This window comes from Oncorhynchus kisutch, linkage group LG11, assembly GCF_002021735.2.
Source record: "Oncorhynchus kisutch isolate 150728-3 linkage group LG11, Okis_V2, whole genome shotgun sequence".
NCBI classification, from domain to species: domain Eukaryota; kingdom Metazoa; phylum Chordata; class Actinopteri; order Salmoniformes; family Salmonidae; genus Oncorhynchus; species Oncorhynchus kisutch.
In genome coordinates, this window is record NC_034184.2 from 27,574,881 (window position 1) to 27,598,638 (window position 23,758).

Consider the following 23,758-nt stretch of genomic DNA (forward strand, 5'->3'; position numbering starts at 1 on the left):
AGGACGATCAACTGTCCGTCCTGTCTCCCTGTACCGCTGTCTTAGACGTCTCACAGTATGGACATTGCAATTTATTGCCCTGACCACATCTGCAGTCCTCATCCCTCGTTGCAGCATGCCTAAGGCAAGTTCACGCAGATGAGCAGGGACCCTGAGCATCTTTCTTGAGGTGTTTTTCAGAGTCAGTAGAAAGGCCTCTTTAGTGTCCTAAGTTTTCATAACAGTGACCTTAATTGGCTACTGTCTATAAGCTGTTAGTGTCTTAATGACCGTTCCACAGGTGCATGTTCATTAATGGTTAATTGAACAAGCATGGGAAACAGTGTTTAAACCCTTTACAATGAAGATCTGTGAAGTTATTTGGATTTTTACAAATTATTTTTGAAAGACGGTCCTGAAAAAGGGACATTTCTTTTTATTATGTTTATTATAGTTTATTATAGTTATGAGCAGCCAATAGTCACCAAGTACTTATTTTACAGTAACAAAAACCATTTATACAGTTGGTAGACTATAGGAAATTGCATACATTATCTGTAACCTACAACGTTGTGATAAAACCCTGGTATTACAAAATACTGCACTTTTGTATTAAGCAATTTATAAATAAAAAGTGTTAATGCACTTCATGTCATTGGTAGTGAAACAACTGGAATTTATCAATACAAAAACAGTCATTTATGAGAAAACAACAACTTTGTCCTCGTTGGTAAAACCTGTCTGGTATGTAACTATTTCTAATGGTCAAATAACCTGAAAAAACATGTATTGAGGGGTGCTGCTATATTAAGGAGTGAGACCATAGTATTACATATAGAACAGAATAATAGGATATCAATATATTATTGAATGAAGCGGAATTCTACTGGAATAACCATGTAATAAAACATCAATTATCATCTGCATAGATTCCATGTTTTGTACAGTAAAATACATTTAGGGCACCATTGCTTTCCTTTTATGATATGCATTTGAAAAGAGAAATGCTTAGAATAAATGTAAGGGTGTAGGCCTATACGCTTTAGCAGTTATAGAAAAAAAGTATTTGGCCTGGTTGGTATAGCAGACCTAGCTCAATTACCATTTGAAATCATTTAAAATACTTCCACTGTGCTTGATTGAGCTTGTATGTTGCAATAGAACCAACAGAAAATTCCCAGAAGTACAAACCTGGCAATCCAGGCAGGCTAAAGAAAAAGCTCAAAGTATTTGAAAGATTTCTAAAAGTATGTGAACCCAGGCCTGCTATGTAGTACAGTTGAAGTCGGAAGTTTACATACATCTAAGCCAAATACATTTAAACTCAGTTTTTCACAATTCCTGACATTTAATCCAAGTAAAATGTCCCCGTCTTAGGTCAGGTAGGGTTACCACTTTATTTTAAGAATGTGAAATGTCAGAATAATAGGAGAGAGAGAACGATTTTATTTATTTCATCACATTCCCAGTGGGTCAGAAGTTTACATACACTCAATTAGTATTTGGTAGCATTGCCTTTAAATTGTTTAACTTGGGTCAAACGTTTCAGGTAGCCCTCCACAAGCTTTCCACAATAAGTTGGGTGAATTTTGGCCCATTCCTCCTGACAGAGCTGGTGTAACTGAGTCAGGTTTGTTGGCCTCCTGGCTCGCACACGCTTTTCAGTTCTGCCCACAAAGTTCTATAGGTTGAGGTCAGGGCTTTGTGATGGCCACTCCAATACCTTGACTTTGTTGTTCTTCAGCCATAACTTTGGAAGTATGCATTGTCCATTTGGAAGACCCATTTGTGACCAAGCTTTAACTTCCTGGAAGACCCATTTGTGACCAAGCTTTAACCCCTGTGCTTCATGGTTGGGATGGTGTTCTTTGGCTTGCAAGCCTCCCCCTTTTCCCTCAACATAACAATGGTCATTATGGCCTAACAGTTCTATTTTTGTTTCATCAGACCATTGGACATTTCTCCAAAACGTCCGATCTTTGTCCCCATGTGCAGTTGCAAACCGTAGCCAGGCTTTTTTATGGCAGTTTTGGAGCAGTGGCTTCTTCCTTGCTGGGCGGAAGTTGATATAGGTGTCGTTTTACAGTGGATATAGATACTTTTGTACCGGTTTCCACAAGCATCTTCACAAGGTCCTTTGCTGTTGTTCTGGGATCGATTTGTACTTTTTGACACCAAAGTACATTTATCTCTAGGATACAGAATGCGTCTCCTTCCTGAGCGGTATGACGGCTGCATGGTCCCATGGTGTTTAAACTTGCGTACTATTGTTTGTACAGATGAACGTGGTACCTTCGGGCGTTTGGAAATTCCTCCCAAGGATGAACAAGACTTCGAGGTCTACATTTTTTTTCTGAGGTCTTGGCTGATTTGTTTTGATTTTCCAATGATGTCAAGCAAAGAGGCACTGAGTTTGAAGGTAGGCCTTGAAATACATCCACAGGTTCACCTCCAATTGACTCAAATGATGTCAAGTAGCCTATCAGAAGCTTGTAAAGCCATGACATCATTTTCTGGAATTTTCCAAGCTTTTTAAGGGAACAGTACACTTAGTGCATGTAAAATCTTGACCCATTGGAATTGTGATACAGTGAATTATAAGTGAAACAATCTGTCTGTAAACAATTGTTGGAAAAATTACTTGTGTCATGCAAAGTAGATGTCCTAACCGACTTGCCAAAACTATAGGTTGTTAACAATAAATTTGTGGAGTGGTTGAAGAACGAGTTTTGATGACTCCAACCTTAAGTGTATGTAAACTTCCGACTTCAAATGTTCGTGGAAGGAGAGAGCAGCAATGTCGAAAAGACACAAACGCGGAACTGTTACACCAATAACCCCTCTGAAATCCAATGCCAGCAACTTAAAAATAAACCATGGTTACGAACTGGTTCAAAGCGATGACATGTCCTACCCTGTAACGTCATCATAAGTGGGAGGAGAAATAATACTGTAATAATAAAACTGTTTGACTGACATCACGTGAGGTATGATTCAAAATGCCCACCACCCACAGTACTTTCAGAAAGTAACAGATCATTAATGAAAATGACGCAACGTGTAAACTACACAATATTGGTTTTGAAGTTTGAATTCACTACATAGGGCTCAGACTATAAAAGGGTGTACCAATTATTAATAGATTTGACTATTCTACTATCAAACATTTTCATATTTCAACACTGTTTGAACCCAAAGAAATATGTCCAAAACACAAGAGTATAAATACTGTATCAATAAAAATATATTTGTCTTAGAAATATATTTACTTATTGAGGCCACACTTTCTCAAATGTAAAAATTACTATAAATATAGCACGCTAGCAGTTAATAGCTTTTCCAGCGGGTAGATTCGTGAGGCATGTCTGTCCTCTTGTGTACTTGGCTGACCTGAACTTGTTACACATCCATCATAGTTGCTTGAACCATGCTGGAAATGACCATTTTATTTTAAATAATCTAGCCCACCCAGTAAGTTTTGAGTTGGCTGTATAGTGTGAATCTAGTAAGAGAAATAGTGATGGATCGATCAGTCAATGTACTGTGAGAGCCAGCGGAAACCATCTCCGTATCCCTGCCTCTTCAGAACACTACACATGAAGATCTCCATGGGCCTCAGGTTCAGCTCCTTCAGTGACACATTACCCTAAGAAGAGAAACACATAGGCAGAAGAGACAAGTAAAGATTACCCTCCAATCCAACCTTTTCCTTTGCATTGGAGTCAATGTGAGACTACAGAGTTACCATAATAAACTACTACAATGAAGTGGATCCTAACTGTCCTCTAAATCAGTCATTTGTCATCCACATTTAGTCATTGTCAATACTAGACCCAATTGCCTAGCTCTGTAGTAGTGTTCTCACAATACCAGTATTGCAATACTATGATACCAGATTTACTTGGCAAATAGGAAAATACAAAGCAGACTTAACTCTATGGTCCTTCAAAAACCTATTAAAACACGTATGGAAAATAGTGTCGATTGTGTGCTTTCAAAATAAACCAAATGTGACAACATAATGCTGTTTTTTTCAACATTAGGACTGCTTTGTTTTGTTTCTTTTTTTCTTTACTTCTTAGTATGATGGTACTATCCGATGTCAGTTGCTCTGGAGGCTGCTGCTCTAGAGGGTAAATGATGTTGTGTGCATTCAACAGTAAGCCCCTCTCCTCCTCACCTTTCCGGTAGTGTGTCCAATGAGTCCGAACATCCCTCGGAGTGCATCTTCACTGATTGCCTCTTGGCGGTCGATCTTATTCCCGAGGATAAGTACAGGCACATTGTAGATGGTCTCATCTGTTAACAGCGCCTGGAGAGGGAGAATGTAGAGGGCCAGTTAAACCTCTAAAAGTTCTACTAAGGTTTTTTAAATTTTATTTTATTTTATTTCACCTTTATTTAACCAGGTAGGCTAGTTGAGAACAAGTTCTCATTTGCAACTGCGACCTGGCCAAGATAAAGCATAGCAGTGTGAACAGACAACACAGAGTTACACATGGAGTAAACAATTAACAAGTCAATAACACAGTAGAAAAAAAGGGGGAGTCTATATACAATGTGTGCAAAAGGCATGAGGAGGTAGGCGAATGATTACAATTTTGCAGATTAACACTGGAGTGATAAATGCTCAGATGGTCATGTAAAGGTAGAGAAATTGGAGTGCAAAAGAGCAGAAAAGTAAATAAATAAAAACAGTATGGGGGATGAGGTAGGTGAAAATGGGTGGGCTATTTACCAATAGACTATGTACAGCTGCAGCGATCGGTTAGCTGATGTTTGAAGTTGGTGAGGGAGATAAGTCTCCAACTTCAGCGATTTTTGCAATTCGTTCCAGTCACAGGCAGCAGAGTACTGGAACGAAAGGCGGCCAAATGAGGTGTTGGCTTTAGGGATGATCAGTGAGATACACCTGCTGGAGCGCGTGCTACGGATGGGTGTTGCCATCGTGACCAGTGAACTGAGATAAGGCAGAGCTTTACCTAGCATGGACTTGTAGATGACCTGGAGCCAGTGGGTCTGGCGACGAATATGTAGCGAGGGCCAGCCGACTAGAGCATACAAGTCGCAGTGGTGGGTGGTATAAGGTGCTTTAGTGACAAAACGGATGGCACTGTGATAGACTGCATCCAGTTTGCTGAGTAGAGTGTTGGAAGCCATTTTGTAGATGACATTGCCGAAGTCGAGGATCGGTAGGATAGTCAGTTTTACTAGGGTAAGCTTGGCGGCGTGAGTGAAGGAGGCTTTGTTGCGGAATAGAAAGCCGACTCTTGATTTGATTTTCGATTGGAGATGTTTGATATGAGTATGGAAGGAGAGTTTGCAGTCTAGCCAGACACCTAGGTACTTATAGATGTCCACATATTCAAGGTCGGAACCATCCAGGGTGGTGATGCTAGTCGGGCATGCGGGTGCAGGCAGCGATCGGTTGAAAAGCATGCATTTGGTTTTACTAGCGTTTAAGAGCAGTTGGAGGCCACGGAAGGAGTGTTGTATGGCATTGAAGCTCGTTTGGAGGTTAGATAGCACAGTGTCCAATGACGGGCCGAAAGTATATAGAATGGTGTCGTCTGCGTAGAGGTGGATCAGGGAATCGCCCGCAGCAAGAGCAACATCATTGATATATACAGAGAAAAGAGTCGGCCCGAGAATTGAACCCTGTGGCACCCCCATAGAGACTGCCAGAGGACCGGACAGCATGCCCTCCGATTTGACACACTGAACTCTGTCCGCAAAGTAATTGGTGAACCAGGCAAGGCAGTCATCCGAAAAACCGAGGCTACTGAGTCTGCCGATAAGAATATGGTGATTGACAGAGTCGAAAGCCTTGGCAAGGTCGATGAAGACGTTTAGTACCTTGAGTGTGGCTGAGGTGCACCCGTGACCGGCTCGGAAACCAGATTGCACAGCGGAGAAGGTACGGTGGGATTCGAGATGGTCAGTGACCTGTTTGTTGACTTGGCTTTCGAAGACCTTAGATAGGCAGGGCAGGATGGATATAGGTCTGTAACAGTTTGGGTCCAGGGTGTCTCCCCCTTTGAAGAGGGGGATGACTGCGGAAGCTTTCCAATCCTTGGGGATCTCAGACGATATGAAAGAGAGGTTGAACAGGCTGGTAATATCAAATCAAATCAAATTTATTTATATAGCCCTTCGTACATCAGCTGATATCTCAAAGTGCTGTACAGAAACCCAGCCTAAAACCCCAAACAGCAAGCAATGCAGGTGTAGAAGCACGCGGGGGGGGCGGAGCTGTTGGCCGAGGTTGGAGTAGCCAGGCGGAAGGCATGGCCAGCCGTTGAGAAATGCTTATTGAAGTTTTCGATAATAACAGAACAAACTCTGAAGCTAGATGGGGGGCGATCAATTCACAAATGGTGTCCAGGGCACAGCTGGGAGCTGAGGGGGGTCGGTAGCAGGCGGCAACAGTGAGAGACTTATTTCTGGAGAGAGTAATTTTCAAAATTAGTAGTTCGAACTGTTTGGGTATGGACCTGGAAAGTATGACATTACTTTGCAGGCTAACTCCTCCCCCTTTGGCACTTCTATCTTGACGGAAGATGTTATAGTTGGGTATGGAAATCTCTGAATTTTTGGTGGCCTTCCTGAGCCAGGATTCAGACACAGCAAGGACATCAGGGTTAGCAGAGTGTGCTAAAGCAGTGAGTAAAACAAACTTAGGGAGGAGGCTTCATGTGATATTGTTTAAAGATGGTCATACCATGGATCCTTTAGCTATTTCAGTTGGAATTTTAGGACCCCTTTAGGTATAAAAGTAACTGTAAAAAAAAAAATCCTATAAAATATTTACATTTGGCCTTTACTACCATTGCCCTTAGAAACGCATTGAATAAGACATGCATAAATGGCAAAAAAAGACAGTCAAAAAATAAATAACAAGGAATAAGCTGTCTGTCCTATATCTAGGAGATATAAGAAAGCTCACAAATATTTGTTGTTTTAGACACATATTTAACTGCTTATTTTTGTTGGCTTAAAACTACCTCCAAACAGCTCTGTAATGCTGCCACTTTCCACCGCAGATGCGGAAGGGCGACATAGGCGGATGCAGTGGATTGGGACACAGCCCATGCAACTGAGATCTAGCTTAAAGACGCACTATGCAGAAATCGCACCGACATTTCCTGGTTGCTAAAATAGTAAGTTTGTTTAATTTCAGTTTATGTGAAAAAACAAACAAGTATAGTCTGGAGAATCATTGTACCATTTAAATGGCTGTGAAATACATTTTCCATAACCAAAAATCAAGTATTTTCAGCTGTTTGAAGCTGGTGTACAAAACCGAAAGTAAAAGACTCAAAAAAAAAAAACTGGAAGCATAGAAATACTTTAAGAATGGTGCCGGAGGGGATGACCAACTGATGACTAACTCCTAACCAACTGTGCTATTTTGTTATTTTTTTCACATTGTTTGTAACTTTGTTTTCTGGACATCAGAACAGCGATTACTCACCCCGAACTGGAAGAAGACTTTTTCTTTAACGAGTCTGACGCAAAAGATATCCTGCTTTCTTGGGAACGGGCCCAAATCCCCGTCATTTGCATGAAGAAAAGACGGAGAAAAAAGGGTCGGAGGTAAGGCTGCCTTAAGAGAATTTGTAGACGAGTGAGTAAACCTCCAATACCATCTGTTCTATTGGCCAACGTGCAATCATTGGGAAAAAAAATGGATGATATACGATCAAGACTATCCTACCAAAGCAATGTTTCACGAGTCGTGGCTGAACAACAACACGGATAATATAGAGCTGGCAGGATTTTCCATGTATCGGCAGAACAGAGAAGCTACGTCTGGCAAGACGCGGGGCGGGGGTGTGTGTCTATTTGTCAACAGCTGGTGCACGATGTCTAATATTAAAGAAGTCTCAAGGTATTGCTCGCCTGAGGTAGAGTACCTTATGATAAGCTTTAGACCACACTATATACCAAGAGAGTTCTCATCTATATTATTTTTCGTAGCGGTCTATTTACCACCACTAACCGATGCTGGCACTAAGACAGCACTCAACCAGCTGTACAAGGCCATAAGCAAACAAGAAAATGCTCATCCAAAAGCGGCGCTCCTAGTGGCTGGGGACTTTAATGCAGGCAAACTTAAATCCGTTTTACCTAATTTCTACCAGCATGTCACATGTGCAACCAGAGGAGAAAAAAACAAAAACAACTCTAAACCACCTTTACGCCACACACAAAGATGCATACAAAGCTCTCCCTCGCCCTCCATTTGGCAAATATGACCATAATTCTATCCTCCTGATTCCTGCTTACAAGCAAAAACTAAAGCAGGAAGTACAAGTGACTCGCTCAGTACGGAAGTGGTCAGATGACGTGGATGTTACGCTACAGAACTGTTTTGCCCCAGGACTACCTGACATGATGACTCCTTGCTGTCCCCAGTCCACCTGGCCGTGCTGCTGCTCCAGTTTCAACTGACCTGAGCCCTAGGACCATGCCCCAGGACTACCTGGCATGATGACTCCTTGCTGTCCCCAGTCCACCTGGCCGTGCTGCTGCTCCAGTTTCAACTGTTCTGGCTTATTATTATTTGACCATGCTGGTCATTTATGAACATTTGAACATCTTGGCCATGTTCTGTTATAATCTCCACCCGGCACAGCCAGAAGAGGACTGGCCACCCCACATAGCCTGGTTCCTCTCTAGGTTTCTTACTAGGTTTTGGCCTTTCTAGGGAGTTTTTCCTAGCCACCGTGCTTCTACACCTGCATTGCTTGCTGTTTGGGGTTTTAGGCTGGGTTTCTGTACAGCACTTTGAGATATCAGCTGATGTATGAAGGGCTATATAAATCATTTTGATTTGATTTGATTTTGCTAGCACAGACTGGAAAATGGGATTCATCCAATGGCATTGAGGTGTATACCACCTCAGTCATCGGCTTCATCAATAAGCGCATCGACAACGACGTAGTCATCCCCACAGTGACCATACGTACATATCCCAACCAGAAGCCATGGATTACAAGCAACATCCGCATCGAGCTAAAGGCTGTTTATGTAATGCGGATGTTGCTTGTAATCCATGGCTTCTGGTTGGGATATGTACGTACGGTCACTGTGGGGACGACGTCGTCGATGCACTTATTGATGAAGCCGATGACTGCTAAGCCCTCAGACGAACCATCAAACAAGAAAAGCGTCAATACAGGATTAGGATTGAATCCTATTACACCGGCTCTGACACTCGTCGGATGTGGCAGGGCTTGAAAACTGTTACGGAGTACAAAGTGAAACCCAGCTGTGAGCTGCCAAGTGATGCGAGCCTACCAGACGAGCTAAATGCCTTTTATGCAACACTGAAGCATGCATGAGAGCACCAGCTGTTCCGGACGACTGTGTGATAGAGCTCTCGGTAGCCGATGTGCGCAAGACCTTTAAACAGGTCAACATTCACAAAGCCGTAAGGCCAGACGGATTACCAGGACGTGTACTCAAAGCCAACTGGCAAGTGTCTTCACTGACATTTTCAACCTTTACATGTTTCAAGCATACCACCATAGTCCCTGTGCCCAAGAAAGCAAAGGTAACCTGCCTAAATTATTACCTCCCCGTAGCACTCACATCTGTAGCCATGAAGTGCTTTGAAAATCTGGTCATGGCTCACATCAACACCATCATCCCAGATACACTAGACCTACTCCAATTTGCATACCGCCCCAACATATCCACAGATGATGCAATCTCTATTGCCCTCCACACTGCCCTTTCCCACCTGGACAAAAGGAACACCTATGTGGGAATGCTGTTCAAGGACTACAGCTCAGCGTTCAACACCATTGAGCCCACTAAGCTAAGGACCCTGGGACTAAACACCTCCCTCTGCAACTGGATCCTGGACTTTCTGACGGGCCGTCCGCAGGTGGTAAGGGTAGGCAACAACACGTCTGCCACGCTGATCCTCAACACAGGAGCCCCTCAGGGGTGAATGCTTAGTCCCCTCCTGTACTCACTGTTCACCCATGACTGAGTGGCCAAACACGACTCCAACACCATCATTACGTTTGCTGACGACAACAGTGGTAGGCCTGATTAGCGACAACGATGAGACAGCCTATAGGGAGGAGGTCAGAGACCTGGCAGTGTGGTGCCAGGACAACAACCTCTCCCTCAATTTGAGCAAGACAAAGGAGTGATCGTGGACTACAGGAAAAGGCGGGCAGAACAGGCTCCCATTAACATCGACGGGGCTTTAGTGGACCGGGTCGAGAGTTTCAAGTTCCTTGGTGTCTACATCACCAACAGACTATCATGGTCCAAACACACCAAGACAGTCGAAGAGGGCACTATACCTTTTCCACCTCAGGAGACTGAAAATATTTGGCATGGGTCCCCAGATCCTCAAAGTTTTGCATCTGCACCATCGAGAGCATCCTGACAGGTTGCATCACCGTCTGGTATGGCAACTGCTCAGCATCTGACCGTAAGGCAGTGGTAGTGGCTTCCTGCCATCCAGGACCTATATACTAGGCGGTGTCAGAGGAAAGCCCAAAAATTGTCAAAGACTCTAGTCACCCAAGTCATAGACTGTTCTCTCTGATACCGCACAGCAAGGGGTACCGGAGTACCAAGTCTAGGACCAAATGGCTCTTTAACAGCTTCTTGACACCAAGCCATAAGACTGCTGAACAATTAATAAAATGGCCACCCGGACTATTGACATTGACACCCCCCCCCATTTGCGGCTACTCAATGTTTATTATCTATGCATAGTCACTTTACCTTTACCTACATGTACAAATTACCTCGACTAACCTGTACCTCCTGTATATAGTCTTGTTATTTAAATTGTGTAACTTTTTTCATAAAAAAAAAAAAACTACTTTACCAACATTTGGTAAATATTTTCTTAACTCTTCCTTTAACTGCATTGTTGGTCAAGGGCTTGTAAGTAAGCATTTGACGGTAATGGTTGTAGTTGTTGTAGTCAGCGCATGTGACAAATAAAGTTTGATTTGATTTGAAATAGCGCACATAGAACAGATCTACCGTTTCTTAGACTTGTTTTCAACGAGTGACAGATCTACCACTCAAATTTCTATGTAACTTTTTCGGGGGTCGCCCAAAAAGTTACATATTGCAGCTTTTAAACTGATGGATTTCGATCAGTATTTTTGTATTATGTTCATTAAGTTGATGCACGGGTGCGTCAATAGACTTAAGGATTAATGCCCTACTCATCAGTGAAAAGCAATGGTGTATTGATTAGCATTTAGCCATACAATAACTACTGGGTGTAAGATACTGTATATTGCTTATTTACTACTACCATCTATTTTCTTTGTAGAATTGTGTTGGGGGTTGCTTACATCCAGTTCAATTTTGGCTTCTTGTAGTCTCTCATGGTCTGCGCAATCCACCAGGTAGACTATACCATTTATAGCTGGGAGGTAGTTCTTCCAGATTCTTCTGGCTGTGAGTGATAATCAAAGCAGTTTAATTGATCGCAAGTGACTTGTCACTGCCACTTAAGCCTTAGTATCACATGAAGATTTCAAGACTTAACCATAAGTTAACCAAGTTTGAGTTCTAATGTGTACCTTGTGTGTGACCACCAAGATCAAATGTTATGAATGTCATCCCAGCAATGGTTAACTCTTCTGATGCTGTGGGACAGAGGCAGAAAATAGACTACTTTAGGAACACCAGACAAAGGTCATTCAATAAGAGCACTTAAAAGAGAACGATGGACAGCCATAGGTAAGTAAGCAAAAGGTGTCTGAACCTCCTTTGCCTTACTGGGATGTAGGGTTGGCACATGCTGTCCCAGTCGGTCATCTCTGAGCATGTGCAGTAGTGTTGTTTTCCCAGCATTGTCCAAACCAAGGAACACCAGCTTCCCAGACTTCTTATACAAACCTGGAGGGAGATACAAGTGAAGAGACAGTCTATTTACCATCAAATTTAATGTAGGAAAATATGATGCTGACAATACGACATGGGATTGAATAGCTGATTTGACCATAATATGATTAGGTTAGGAATGTGCTTGAGAAAGAAAACACAGTTATTGGTACAGCATGAGTCAAACGCTACAGATACACTCAGAAATAAAGTTGATCTTTCTTCAGTAGTTAGTTTGAATGATTGAATGGTTGAAGTTTTATTATAAACTGGGTGGTTCGAGCCCTGAATGCTGATTGGCTGACAGCAGTGGTATATGAGACTGTATACCGTGGGTATAACAAAACATGTATTTTTACTGCTCTAATTAAGTTGGTAACCAGTTTATAATAGCAATAAGGCACCTCAGGGCTTTGTGATTTATGGCCAATATACTACGGCTAAGAGTTGAATCTAGGCACTCCCCGTTGCGTCATGCATAAGAACAGCCCTTAGCCGTGGTATATTGGCCAAATACCACATTTCCTCTAGGCTTATAGCTTAAATGCACTGTACCTAGTAACTGCAGCACACCACTGAGGCCTCTGTAGATCCAGTTAAATATAAACGACATGTCTGTTATCTTCACCTGAAACAGAAAGGTTAAATAACAAACAGTCACTTACAGTGTTAATGAAAATCCTGACGGTACTTAACTCTTAACTATACTCAGCTTCATTCATTAGAGGACAGACAAGGGCCAACTACAACTCTGCCACGCAAGAGAAAGTTAGACATATTGCCTCTACACATTGCTTCTGGCTCTACCCATATACTACACATTTTATTTGTGAAAGAGCAAGTAAAGTGCCAAGTTTCCCAGACATTTTCCATATGCACCGAATTTGTCAAATTTTGTGCACAAATTTGTTTACATTTCTCCTTTGCCAAGATAATCCAGCCACCTGACAGGTGTGGTATATCAAGAAGCTGATTAAACAGCATGATCATTACACAGGTGAACCTAGTGCTGGGGCCACTAAAATGTGCAGTTGACACACAACACAATGCCACAGATGTCTCAAGTTTTGAGGGACCGTGCAATTGGCATGCTGTAGGAATGTCCACCAGAACTGTTGCCAGATATAGAAATTAACATTGAATTATCATAAGCCGCCTCCAACATCGTTTTAGAGAATTTGGCAGTACCTCCAACTGGCCTTATAACCGCAGACCACATGTAACCATGCCAGCCCAACACAATTGGCCATTTGAATGCACAGAGATACTGTGACGAGATCCTAGAGGCCCATTGTCACGCCGTTCAGCCGCTGACATCAACTCATGTTTCAGCATGATAATGCACGGCCCCATGTCGCAAGGATCTGTACACAATTTCTGGAAACTTTAAAATGTCCCAGTTCTTCCATGGCCTGCATACTCACCATACATGTCACCCATTGAGCATGTTTGGGATGCTCTGGATTGCTGTGTACAACAATGTGTTCCAGTTCCCGTCAATATTCAGCAACTTTGAACAGCCATTGAAAAGTAGTGGGACAACATTCCACAGAACACAATCAATAGCCTGATCAACTCTACGTGAAGGAGATGTGTCGCGCTGCATGAGGCAAATGGTGGTCACACCAGATACTGACTGGTTTAATGATCCATGCCCACATTTTTTTTTTATCAACAGATGCATATCTGCATTCCCAGTCATGTGAAATCCATAGATTAGGGCCTAATGAATGTATTTCAATTGACTGATTTCCTGAACTGTAACTCCGTAAAATATTTGAAATTGTTGCATGTTGCATTTATATTTTCGTTCAGTGAAATCAAACAGTCACCATAATTTGCAAATAAATTCATTAAAAATCCTACAATGTGATTTTCTGGATTTTTTTTGCCTCATTTTGTCTGTCATAGTTGAAGTGTACCTATGATGAAAATCACAGGCCCCTCATCTTGTTAAGTGGGAGAACTTGCACAATTGGTGGCTGACTAAATACATTTTTGCCCCACTGTATATAACCTCCAATAGAGCCCCACAGTGGAGGTGTCATAATACCCATAAAACCTAGCGGTCAAACAAGGACATGGTTCCAATCATTTTTCCACCATTAATTTATTCATTTTAGAAACACTTAAAATAAGTGCTGTTTCCTTGTAGGTTAACCCTAGCATGACGTTTTGATAACCATATAAATCGCTCTAGAACAAGGTTGCTTTTATCAATATTAGAGGTTGACCGATTATGATCTTTCAATACCGATACCAATTATTGGAGGACCAAAAAAAGCCGATACCGATTAATCGGTATATATATATCTATATATATAGACATCTTTGTAATAATGACAATTACAACAATACTGAATGAACACTTATTTTAACTTAATATAATACACAAATAAAATCTATTTAGCCTCAAATAAATAATGAAACATGTTCAATTTGGTGTAAATAATGCAAAAACACAGTGTTGGAGAAGTAAGTAAAAGTGCAATATGTGCCATGTAAGAAAGCTAACGTTTAAGTTCCTTGCTCAGAACATGAGAACATATGAAAGCTGGTGGTTCCTTTTAACATGAGTCTTCAATATTCTCTGTTAAGTTTTAGGTTGTAGTTATTATAGGAATTATAGGACTATTTCTCTCTCTACCAATTGTATTTAATATACCTTTGACTATTGGATGTTCTTATAGGCACTATAGTATTGCCAACCTAATCATGGGAGTTAATAGGCTTGAAGTCATAAACAGCGCTGTGCTTCAAGCATTGCGAAGAGCTGCTGGCAAACACAGGAAAGTGCTGTTTGAATGAATGCTTACGAGCCTGCTGCTGCCTACCACCGCTCAGTCAGACTGCTCTATGAAATATCAAATCATAGACTTAATTATAATATAATTAACAAACAGAAATACGAGCCTTTGGTCATTAATATGGTAAAATCCGGAAACTATCATTTCGAAAACAAAATGTTTATTCTTTCAGTGAAATATGGAACCGTTTTGGATTTTATCAAATGGGTGGCAACCCTAAGTCTAAATATTGCTGTTACATTGCACAACCTTCAATGTTATGTCATAATTATATAAAATTCTGGCAAATGAATTACGGTCTTTGTTAGGAATAAATGGTCTTCACACAGTTCGCAACGAGCCTGGCAGCCCAAACTGCTGCATATACCCTGACTCTGCTTGCACTGAACGCAAGAGAAGTGACACAATTTCCCTAGTTAATATCGTCTGCTAACATGGATTTCTTTTAACTAAATATGCAGGTTAAAAAAATATACTTGTGTATTGATTTTAAGAAAAGCATTGATGTTTATGGTTAGGTACATTGGTGCAACGATTGTGCTTTTTTGCAAATGCGCTTTTGTTAAATCATCACCCGTTTGGCGGAGTAGGCTGTGATTCGATGATAAATTAACAGGCACCGCATTGATTATATGCAACACAGGACAAGCTAGTTAAACTAGTAATATCAACAACCATGTGTAGTTAACTAGTGATTATGTTAAGATTGATTGTTTTTTATAAGATAAGTTTAATGCTAGCTAGCACATTACCGTGGCTCCTTGCTGCACTCGCGTAACAGGTGGTTAGTCTGCCACACAGTCTCCTCGTGGATTGCAATGTAATCGGCCATAATCGGTGCCCAAAAATGCCGATTACCAATTGTTATGAAAACTTGAAATCGGCCCTAATTCATCGGCCATGACCTCTAATCAATATATTCAGCTATTTACTCAGATTCTAAAATGCTAATTAGCATCAAAGTAGACATCATGCAAGACTACAAATCTGCAGCTCCTGCACTTCATCTCTAGCTGACACCTTTGCTAGCAGGTAGTGTCAATTTAAAACTTGCACAAGACAGCTCACAGAATTGTCAATTTAAAGAAATGTAGCCAATTTATTAATTGCTAAATGTAGCTAACATTAGATAGTTAATCCAGAGATTTTTACATTTGCCTCGATTTGGTTTGCTCATCCAGATCATCATGGCATTTGTAGTTCTTTATGATAGCCACATTAGCATTTCATTTTTGGGGTGGCAAATACAGGTGAAGATATTGTTAAGTCACCTTGTCCTAGAGAGATTTGCACGTATATCAAAACGTCATGCCAGGGTAAGCCTACACAAAACACAGACCTTATTTTATGGTGGAAAAAACAATTGAAACCATTTCTCTGTTTGACCACTAGGTGTCATGGGTATTACAACCAATGTTCCCACTAATTGTTTGGGCACTGAGCAGACTTCAGGTCTGATGAGAGCAAATTTCAATGACTTGTGAAATTTCTGTGCAACTTCCAGTGTGCGTTTACTGTGACCACTGAGGCTGTACCCACTTTAAGTTAGTTTTAAGTGGCCATGTAGGCCACTGTGGCTATTTGATCATAATGTACACCTACCATCAAAAAACAATGGAGAAAATGCATCCCATTACATTTTAACATGGAAATAGCTGTTCTACCATTCAGCCTAGAGTAGCAGCCAATGTGTGGTGTTCAATGTAGGCCTATATACCATGAGACTTTAAGAAAAAAAACACTTTACAAAATAAAATTCATTATTATTCCCATACTAATATTACAGATTATTAGACTAATTATATTGGCAAATTATATTTGACTTGCTTTTCAAAGAGGTCTAGAAATGTAAACGTTTTGTGCTCTTGTAGGAAGCAATCACAGCCCTATTGCTGACTACAAATGATCTTTCACTGGGCTAATATCTCACTAACTAGCAGAGGATATGAACAAAATGTGCAGACGTGGCTATGTGGCTACATACATCACTTTGATCTCAAATCAAGCTAATTTACTCACGACCGCTCATTCTGTAAACACAGTCTGTGTAGAGTAAGGGCTGTGTAGTGCATGTCAACTCAATAGAATCCTACTCCGATGCGTTCTGCCAACAACAAAATCTCTTGCATAGTTGTATGTTGCATTGATTCGATCACAATTGCCACAGTAAAGGGAAACATTGATAGTGTTTACAGGGAAAAATCTAGAACAGAGGACACCAACCTTTTCTGAGTCAAGATCACTGAGTCAAAATGCAAGCCTCGATCTACCATTAAGATTTTGTTTAACATGACTTAAAAAAAAAAAAGCCTATGCAACACGTAACCAATTTAAAACAGTACTGTAACAATGAAGTTTGTGCTGTAAGCTATAGGCCCAATACATTATCACTGCATATTGGCTTTGCTTTAATTTCCCGGCCAATGCATTGTTGTTCTTGACCAATCTTTTAAAATTATATTTCAACATTTGAGGTAGGCTATATGATCACACCATTAACAGATCTGTTGTTGTATTACTTGTGAAGCACAGCTGAGTGAGTGTAACAGATAGGAAATACAAGTTTTTGTAGGGTTTTCCTCAGATCAGCCTTGGGAGGTTGAGCAACAAACTGACCTGTGTCTCTGTTGCCGAACACATTTAACTTCATCACGGTATTTAGTAGTAGTGACTAGGGTTGCAAAGAATCGGAAACTTTCCAGTAAATTTCAGGAACAGTGAACCTATTATGTGAGATACACATAAGGAAATTCTAGGTCTTGTGGCATATTTTGGTTAAACTATCCCCCAATTCAATGGAATTGCAACCCTCTGCATGCACAGTGCATTCTTCCATCACATGTACAGCTGATTCTCAAGGTCTTGCACACTAATGAGATGCTTTGAGGCCACACTACTACACTGTCTGAGCCAATGACTACATGCTTTCTGGTAAGTTTTGATTACAATACTGTGTGGGGTGAATATACAGTATTGTATATGGCATACATCACTTTTTATTAACTAGTAAATAGCAGCCTACAGCAAAGTGTGTTTAAATCATTTCTAACTTGTTAACATTTTCTGCTAGTTAGTTTTTGCTACCATGTGGGTTTTTAGCTTGCTTGAGCCTGCTAACTGAGTGTTAATTCACCTGTTTCCATACATGTTTCATTTTAAAATATGTATCTTACAAAGGAGTTGTTTAATCTAACTGCTTAAGTATTTATCTGTACATGGAATTGTATTTGTTTTTTTTAAACTATTTTTACATGAAAATGCCACATGCACTATCTGATGTGGGAGACATTTCACTGCAGCTAATGTAGAAGGAAAAGCTGTGTACATTTGAAAATATTGTGCCAAATCCCTCTATTCGAGGTGAAAATTATGAATCAGACACCTTATCGATAGCAACAGCTCATGGTCCTCCTGGAATCAGAATTTATTTTGACACAATGGAGGAACGTAGTCAGAGAAATGCTGATGAATGTCTTGCTCAAGCTGTGTATGCAACTGGTTCACCTCAGATGCTCACAGGCTATGTGTATTGGAAGAGATTTCGGAATGTTCTCTGCCAAGCATACACCCCTCCAACCAGACATGCTTTATCTACTCATTTGCTGGATGCAAAGTTCAACAGAGTTCAAGTGAAGGTCAAGCAAATCATAGAGAAAGCAGACTGTATTGCAATCATCTCTGATGGGTGGTCGAATGTTCGTGGGCAAGGAATAATTAACTACATCTCCACCCCTCAACCAGTATTCTACAAGAGCACAGACACAAGGGACAACAGACACACGGGTCTCTCTACATTGCAGATGAGCTGAAGGCAGTCATCAATGACCTTGGACCACAGAAGGTATTTGCACTGGTGACAGACAATGCTGCAAACATGTTGGCAGCTTGGTCTAAAGTGGAGGAGTCCTGCCCTCACATCACATCCATTGGCTGTGCTGCTCATGCATTAAATCTGCTCCTCAAGGACATCATGGCACTGAAAACAATGGATACAGTCTACAGGAGAGCCAAGGAAATTGTTAGGTATGTGAAGGGTCGTCAAGTTATTGCTGCAATCTACCTCACCAAGCAAAGTGAGAAGAATAAGAGCACCACATTGAAGCTGCCCAGCAACACCCGTTGGGGTGGTGTCATCATGTTTGACAGTCTCCTTGAGGGGAAGAAGTCTCTCCAAGAAATGGCCATATCACAGTCTGCCGATATGGACAGCCCCATCAAGAGGATCCTCCTGGGTTATTTATTTTGGGAGAGTGGTAAGCAGCCTGAAACTCCTGAACCCTATAGCAGTAGCCATTGCACGGATTGAGGGAGACAACGCCATCCTGTTGGATGTTGGAGGTTGGAAAGTGACAGTGAAGATGGGGCATCAGAGTCTGATGTTCAAGAGGTGGACATTGAGGAGGTCTAGGGAGAAGTAATGGAAGCCTGAGAGGAAGACAACCAAAGCTTTAGGTTCTAGACTATCATTTTACAGATGTATGTTGAAAACGTTTTTGGGAGATGCGATGGATCATTGGGGATCATTCAATATTCCCGATCTTTTGTTGTTCAGTGAAATCCTCCCATGTGAAGAGTCAACTCATTTAATTAAAGTTCAATTTGTAACTAATTTTTTTTTTTTTTTTCTATTGATAGGATTTAATAATTTGCAATTATGTCTAGTTATGATAAGGTAAAAGTTGTATGTTTCTGTCTCCATATGATATGGTAAATATATCCAATGCAAAACAACATCTACATTTAAATGGTATTAATATTAATTTGCATATTCCCACGTAAAGTTTCCACCTCTGAATATTCCCCAAAATGTGCAACCTTAGTAGTGGCACTTTTCCTAATAGTATAGGGTGAAAAAAATACAAATAACTCACTGTATGCAGTCCCTCAGATTACATGGTTAATAGCATGGAGCATCCACCCGCAATACATCCCAATACCTATGACAGGTTAGACCCCTTACCCCAAGGCAGTAGTAATATAAAGATAGTTATGCTTTAAAATAATGAGACTATATTACCAGTTTTAAGGAAACACAACTGGCAAAATAGCACAGAATGACCTACGGTAACCTACCTCACGTGCAAGGTTAGCCTAGCTTGAAGACACTACATCAGATATCCCAATAACAAACTAAAATAACGAATGACACCCATTACTGTGTTCATGGGGTCTGTATGAGGTCTAATAGAAGTAACAAACTCACCCCATTCCTTACAAATGTGCGCAACTGCAACATTCAAACGAGGCTACAAAGAAAACTAATGGGACTGTAGAGACTGTGTTGACTTCAAAATCGGGGGTGTGAACTATGTTTCTATTCAAGTGTTGATTGACATGGTAATTGCTCTATAGTATTGGAGAAAAGTTTAAAAAACAGGCCCTCCTTTACATCGTGGCGTGTCATGTCGTAACGTACAGCATGCATAAAGCAACTATATCTGTCTTACAATTTCTCTCCACCAGGTGTAGCACTTCTCTCATCCTTTTGAAACAAGAAATGGGCAGTGACGGGGTAAGGGTGGAATACCTAGTAATTTTTTGAGTCATCTTCATTCTCAAAGCCGCTGTTTACTTCTAAGATCACTTTAGCACCGCCCTAAAAACCCGATTCGAATTCGATACAAACCTTCAAATAGGTATGTAATGACACATATAAACTCTTTATAGTGTTTTATTTAAATTTTAGAGCCGATAAGTTGGACAGATCGAGTGAAAAAAAGCTATTTTCCCACACGACATCTCCTTCTCACCATCACGCATTAGTTTCGCTTCCCCACCCGCCATTTTCAATTTGCCTGCTTGAATTATGCAGAAACGGGCAGCGTTTAGGTCATGTCATTTATTGTGTTGGAAAGGGGAGAAGTTGTGCTTTACAATGGTATTGACATTACAGTTGATCTTGAGTTTTTGGGGCGCTAAAATAAGGGCAATTGTACAGACCAAGGCGATGTACGAGTATACGTACGTCTGCAACGTTGCCACGGTAATATTATTCTCCTTTGAATGGCTAATTCGGCCTAAATGTTCAGTATTAGGTGTCCCTCCTTATCCTTGCACTAACGTTACTATGTAATGTCAAACAACTGAAAAGTCCCCAACTTTAGATTTCCTCTTCTTTCAGGTCATAAACAGAAAGTTCAATTACTTCCAGGGAATATTTTAGAACTAACGTTAAATCACTTCAACTCACGGTAACAATTATTTGATGTCCATCACTCTGGTGGGTAACGTTAGACAGCTAGCATCACTCTGAAGGAAAAGACAGTCACTCGGTGGTATGGAACAATCCTCTTCCAGAACTAGCACGTCCTCTTTCTCCAACGATACTCAGACGTAAGTTACTTTCTGAATTCGGCTCCTCTCTACTCGTTATCGTTCTTTCTCTCCTTCTTTTACAACACACTTGCCTGCGCACTCCCTCGCGCCATCTCTCCCGGGGACCTTTTTAGAACAGGTGTTGTGCCGAAAATCACCCCCTGTCAGAATTGTCCCCCCTTCGCGATCTTCATTGCTGCTTGCTTGCGAGTTGAGACTTCTGCTCTCCACTCCGTTGTAAATTTAGCCTACATTTCACTGATCTTAATAGCAGAACGCATTTTTGTCTGCAGTTTTCGGTTTGGCTATTTGTTTCAAGTGTATGTGGCGGTTCTAGCTTGTATGGCGCCCTGGGCGCGAACCCCCTCCTCAGCGCCCACCCCTCCCATTTCAGCGCCCGCCCGAACCCCCCCTTCAGCGCCCACCCCTCCCATTTCAGCGCCCGCCCGAACCCCCCCTTCAGCGCCCTCCCGAACCCCCCCTTCAGCGCCCTCCCACCCGAACCCCAACTTCAGCGCCCTCCCACCCGAACCCCAACTTCAGCGCCCTCCCGCCCGAACCGCCCCTTCAGCGCCCGCCCCCGGTGTACAAGATGCTGCGCTGGACAGCTGCCCATGTCGCCAGTACCTAAATCCGCTACTGATTTGTATTAGTCTATAAATAAATCTCTTTGCCAAAATTCGTCATCTCTCCCATGTCTTATTCGACAAGTATTTTTGAAAGTGTAAGATAATTCAGCCATAGTTGTTCTGAAATGTTTATTGCTTGTCAACATTTTACTCCATGTTTAAGATAACACACATACATTCATTATTCATGTCGGTTGCCTATCCGGAGGTGAAGTTTGTTCTATAGAAAATATTTGACTCTAGCCACATAATTAAGGAAATTAGAAGGGGGGGGGGGGGGATTCTGGCAGGGGGGAGATTTTCGGCACAACACTGGCAGTGATGTCACCTGGCTCACAGTAGTCTTGGAAAGCCATATTCCTAGACTCCACCACATGAGCATACATTTAAATAATTTATTTTTTTCTGGGCTGATGGTGCCTACATATCTGAAGGTCAGTCTGCCTCTCAACATCCCTCCACTCTCCCTTTCCTCCACTGACACTGACCAAAAAGGGCCACCATCTTCCAGCTGATGGTGAAACTCGAGTCACATGGCATTATTTCTGCCACATGCACAAATTCATGTTACTCCTATGAAAGAAAGTGAGATATTCCTTGACATAAACTCCCCAAGCCACTAATAATAACACAAGCCACTTTCCTACACACTCATTGCTGCTGCAGTGCAACGCTGAGTGGAAATAGGAAGAACACACATTTTATGGCTTATAAAAGTGTTGACAGTGCTGAGTAAGAACTTAAACATGAGCTCACTAATAAAAACAGCATCTCTTTGCTGTATTTGTTGACAGTCTCTGCATTGTGCATGGTGATCTTAGGCTTGTGTGCAGCTTCTCAGCCATGGAAACTCATTTCATGAAGCTCCTGAGGAACAGTTTGTGTCCAGAGGCAGTTTGGAACTCTGTAGTGAGTGTTGCAATGACTGACAATTTTTACATGCTTCAGCACTCAGTGGTCCCATTCTGTGAGTTTGTGTGGCCTACCACTTTGTGGCTGTGTTTGTCTATGGAGATTGTATGGTGGTGTGCTCAATTTTATACACCTGTCAGCAACAAATGTGGCTGAAATAGCCTAATCCACTAATTTGATGGTGTCCACATACATTTGTATATATAGTGCAGGTAGACAACTGTCACCCATTCACACTAACCAGGAGCTGGGTTACTGATCATAGCAGTCAGACTGTCTATAAAAATAGTCCAGTAAGAACAAATTGTGGCTACAGATGACATTTGATACCTCTGGGGCAGCCATGACTGACTGATACACACGTCACATTCTTGATAGTGTCTACTAACTTGCTGTGTGAATATCATGACAGTGACCTTAAGGAATGCAACAACTAATTCTAGAGTTTACCTATATCTGCCCGGCTATGATTAAACGCAAGGTTGTTGGAGTACGATTTGTTATTGACTATAGATATACAATGGACAATATAATATAGCTATAGGCCTACTGTTGTTGACACCATAGAGTAATCCAGTCTGGAAGCAGGTGACTGTAAATTTGCAACATCAGCGTTGCTAGAATAAACATCAGTGTAAACAAGAAACAAGCCGAGGCAGAAAAGGTCGCAAATCAACCCACTCCAATTGATCAAACTCAAAACATACTGGTCTGATAAACAAGTGTGTAACGTTGATTTTCATGGAACTGATGGCAAAAAAATTATCATTTACCTTGTGTCCGTGGCTCCAACACGTCCCGTTACTTTTGGTCAAGGCTTTTTTTCCGTGAATGACTGGTCCAAAAATAATTTGAGTTTACCGGAACTGCGTAACAACTGCTATTGGGACAGGCGTCTCGTAAAATTACGATCCCATACCTTTATAATTTGATTTTCTAAGACAAGTTACTCAGAATCTCACATCAAAACACAGTTTATATATTTTTCAAATCTAAAAATACACGAATGGCAATTTATAGTCGCACCACTATGTAGAGAATGTTCCATAGGGCGGCGCACAACTGCCCCAGCGTCGTCCGGGTTAGGGGAGGATTTGGCCGTCATTGTAAATAAGAATTTGTTCTTAACTGACTTGCCTAGTTAAATAAAGGTTTAAAAAATAAACTGACAATTCCTGAGCGCCTTGGTATAGAAAATGGCCGCTAGATGGCAGTAGAACACAACATACAAGCAAAGGG

At 41.4% G+C, this 23,758-nt stretch overlaps 1 protein-coding gene across 2 annotated transcripts; it reads right to left on the minus strand.

Moving 5' to 3' along the window:
• Positions 1-554: 554 nt before the first annotated feature.
• Positions 555-23,377, minus strand: LOC109899131 (GTP-binding protein SAR1a-like). 2 transcript variants are annotated; one of them, XM_020494184.2, is made up of 7 exons: positions 23,293-23,377; positions 12,412-12,484; positions 11,752-11,871; positions 11,553-11,618; positions 11,322-11,425; positions 4,160-4,291; positions 555-3,625 (listed from the first exon to the last, which is right to left on the minus strand). In XM_020494184.2, the coding sequence occupies exons 2-7, from the start codon at positions 12,467-12,469 to the stop codon at positions 3,509-3,511; spliced, it is 597 nt and encodes a 198-aa protein (XP_020349773.1). In that variant the 5' UTR covers positions 12,470-12,484; positions 23,293-23,377; the 3' UTR covers positions 555-3,508. The 2 variants fall into 2 exon arrangements, with proteins under 2 accessions (XP_020349773.1, XP_031691418.1); XM_031835558.1 differs by lacking the exon at positions 23,293-23,377 and adding an exon at positions 20,854-21,305 and having other exon boundaries at positions 2,655-3,625.
• Between the last annotated feature and the right edge of the window lie 381 nt (positions 23,378-23,758).

What these genes read in the sequence shown, in the direction of transcription:
- LOC109899131 (XM_020494184.2), bottom strand. Translation starts at nt 12,469, where the DNA reads ATGTCGTTTATATTTAACTGGATCTACAGAGGCCTCAGTGGTGTGCTG. An exon ending in TGTGCCAACCCTACATCCCA is followed by an intron (nt 11,619 to 11,751) that starts GTAAGGCAAAGG and finishes TCTGTCCCACAG; the next exon opens with CATCAGAAGAGTTAACCATT. An exon ending in TTGGACACACTACCGGAAAG is followed by an intron (nt 3,626 to 4,159) that starts GTGAGGAGGAGA and finishes TTCTCTTCTTAG; the next exon opens with GGTAATGTGTCACTGAAGGA.